Source organism: Frankliniella occidentalis, unplaced genomic scaffold (genome assembly GCF_000697945.3).
Source record: "Frankliniella occidentalis isolate FOCC.00 unplaced genomic scaffold, Focc_3.1 Scaffold175, whole genome shotgun sequence".
Classification (NCBI taxonomy): Eukaryota; Metazoa; Arthropoda; class Insecta; order Thysanoptera; family Thripidae; genus Frankliniella; species Frankliniella occidentalis.
In genome coordinates this window covers 381,177-383,937 of record NW_026267301.1, presented here as the reverse complement: position 1 = coordinate 383,937, position 2,761 = coordinate 381,177, and the positions used below count along the sequence as shown (strand labels likewise).

Below are 2,761 nucleotides of genomic sequence, written 5' to 3'. Positions count from 1 at the left end.
GTTTCTTGATTGGACCAGCCGATTAGAGCAGACCGTGTTCCTATAGTCGAGGACCGGGTACACCAAGGCTTCAACTAGCCTCTTCCGGACATTTCGGGGTATGAAGTGTTGGTGCCTTCTCAGGCCGTGCAGAGCACCTAACGCCTTTTTGCAGGATGCTTCAGACTTCGGTTCCCAGGAGAGGTTCTGGTCGACCAGCACACCAAGGTCTTTAACTACGTTTGAATATTCAATGCTGGAACCATCTGTTACGGCTAATGTCGGGTCCCCGGCTAAGGTCCGACTCTAGCCGGCTAAGGTCGGTCCTAGCCGAAATTTCGGCTAAGGTGTACAGTGCCCCCGACTCATTCCTACATTAGCCGGCTAAGGCTGGCTGGGACCTACCTTAACCGGTTAAGGTAGACCTTAGCCGGCCTAGAGCGGCTAAAGTAGTCCCTATCTAGCGCGGCTAAAGTAGTCCCTATCTAGCGCGGCTAAAGTAGTCCCTAGCTAGCGCGGCTAAAGTAGTCCCTGGGGGAAGTTTCTTATGCTCATGTCTCAACCTATTATAGGGCGCGTTCAATATTCGAGGTTTTTGAGTGTAAGTATGCCTCTAGCTGGCAGTGACTCGACTCAGACATAACGGCGCGCTATTGAACACGCCCTATTGTTGTAGAGGTGGTGGGGGTTGGGTGGTTGCCTGGCGCTAGTTTTAAACCTTTAAACAATCTTGTCACTCGAGGCGTTGAACACACACGTTGAAATGGAGCATCCTGAAGATCTTCCCCCCAACCGGGAAAAATTCGAAGAAAAGCTGGCAGCCATAACGGAGAAGAAGGGCATTAATGCTGCGTATTTGTCGGAGGAGAAATACGCGAAAGTGGTGCAGGAGGTGAAGGAGGCAACGGAGAAGAAAGTTGGAAGGACAAAGAAGGACCGCGACCGCATCAGGAAGTACTCCATCTGCACGGTGAACGGACAGGAGCGGCTCATCGAGCCTCCAACTGGAGGCGACATCAAGTATTACGTGAGTAACGGCGAGATGTACGACGCCCTCATGGAGGCCCATTTGGCGGTTTCTCACGGGGGGAAGAACCGCATGCTGCCCATCCTCGGGCGAAAATACTGCAATGTAAGCCAAGAGGCCGTCCTGCTATTCCTGTCTCTGTGTGGCATTTGCTTGGCGAAGAAGAAGCCAAAGAAGAGAGGGATTGTGGTAAAGCCAATGGTGTTCGAGGAAATGAATCAGCGCTGCCAGGTCGACCTCATTGACATGCAGAGTCACCCGGACGGAGCATACCGATTCATCTTCGTGTATCAGGACCATCTCACCAAATTTGTAGTCCTGCGGCCGCTGGAAAGAAAGACGGCAGAAGAGGTGGCAGACAATTTGCTTGATGTGTTCTGCATCTTCGGGGCGCCGTCGGTCCTCCAGTCGGACAACGGGCGCGAGTTCTGCAATCACCTGATCACGGAGATGACTGTAAGTTTGACTGCCTACTCGAAATTTTGCTTTAGTACAATTGAACTGTATTCCTAAACTATCTACTGCATTCCAGGCAAAATGGGAAGAGGTGAAAATTGTGCACGGGAAGCCGAGGCACTCGCAATCGCAGGGCTCGGTGGAACGTGCAAATCAAGATGTTCAAGACATGCTGACTGCCTGGATGATGCAGAACCGGTCCACCAAGTGGTCCCAGGGTCTGCGGTTCATCCAGTGCGCCAAGAACCGTGCCATTTATCAGGGCACTCGGATCTCCCCCTATGAGGCGATGTTCGGGAGCCCGATGAAAGTGGGCCTTCGCTCCAAGTTTCCATCTGGAGCAGTGGATGATCTGCAGACTGAGGAGGAGCTGCAGGACTTCCTGGAGGGAATGCGATTTGGCAACGCAGATTCGCCAATGACGGTAAGTAAACATCAGCTACTTGCCTTAGAAACAATTTGGACCTGGACTTTGAACTTCAAACCTGTATTTTCTGTGCAGCAGGCCACCCAAGACGAAGCAGCAGGAGGAGCATCGCAGCCATCTCCGATGACTCCACGGCGAGGTGTCCCACTCCACATGCTCACCGGATCACCACCTGTCCAGCCCACTACTCCAGCTGCCCCAGTACTCCAGTCGGCACCGCGCTCCATCCTGAAAACACCTCTTCGCCAGTCTACGTCCGCTCTGCAGAACACTCCTGTCTCAACGCCGCGTTTCGTCGGATTTCCTGCAGCATCCCAAGTCCCTGTAGCAGCTGACGACGAGGCTGTTTCGCTGTTCTGCTGCAACCAGTGTGGAGAGGCCTGCAGCGCGCATGAGGAATGCAGCGAGTGCGGCACAGGGCTCCACCTCAAGAGTCGGCATATTCTTCAGTTTCTTAAGTTTCTTTAGGAGTTTTACATTCCCAACAATAATGGCCTGGGTCTTCTTGGCATTAATTTTGAGGTTATAGGGTGAGTGGATGACAGTAAGGAAACACCACTGAGTGATTCTCAGAATACGGGTCATTTGGGAGCATGTATAGTTTTCGAAAAAATGGGTAAGAGTGTGGAGTTTTTATATGCTGTATGTTTAGATGTGACCTCAAGGAAGGTATGTACAAAGTGCTGATAGTTAGTCTAAATAGTAGTCTAAATATTTTGGCTCCTCTATAGAAAATCAAAGTTGCGACCCGGTACGGAGTTCTCTCAGTTACTCTATCACGCCAAACCAAACTCTATTCGTCAACTTCTAAGTAACCTGTGATGTTCAAACACCACCCTGCTCTTCCCTGCCCTGCCCCTAACCCCCCCCCC

The 2,761-nt window shown here is 51.6% G+C and overlaps 1 protein-coding gene across 1 annotated transcript; it reads left to right on the top strand.

The window, feature by feature from the left end:
* Window positions 1-258: 258 nt before the first annotated feature.
* Window positions 259-2,357, top strand: LOC113210931 (KRAB-A domain-containing protein 2-like). Its single transcript, XM_052271825.1, has 3 exons — window positions 259-1,462; window positions 1,539-1,886; window positions 1,965-2,357. Exons 1-3 carry the CDS (start codon window positions 743-745, stop codon window positions 2,355-2,357), a joined length of 1,461 nt encoding a protein of 486 aa, XP_052127785.1. The 5' UTR covers window positions 259-742.
* Window positions 2,358-2,761: the final 404 nt, after the last annotated feature.

Excerpts from the sequence above, each read along its gene's own strand:
- LOC113210931 (XM_052271825.1), top strand. The coding sequence starts at position 743 with ATGGAGCATCCTGAAGATCTTCCCCCCAACCGGGAAAAATTCGAAGAA. Across the intron at positions 1,463-1,538 it reads ACCTGATCACGGAGATGACT|GCAAAATGGGAAGAGGTGAA; the intron begins GTAAGTTTGACT and ends ACTGCATTCCAG. Across the intron at positions 1,887-1,964 it reads ACGCAGATTCGCCAATGACG|CAGGCCACCCAAGACGAAGC; the intron begins GTAAGTAAACAT and ends TTTTCTGTGCAG.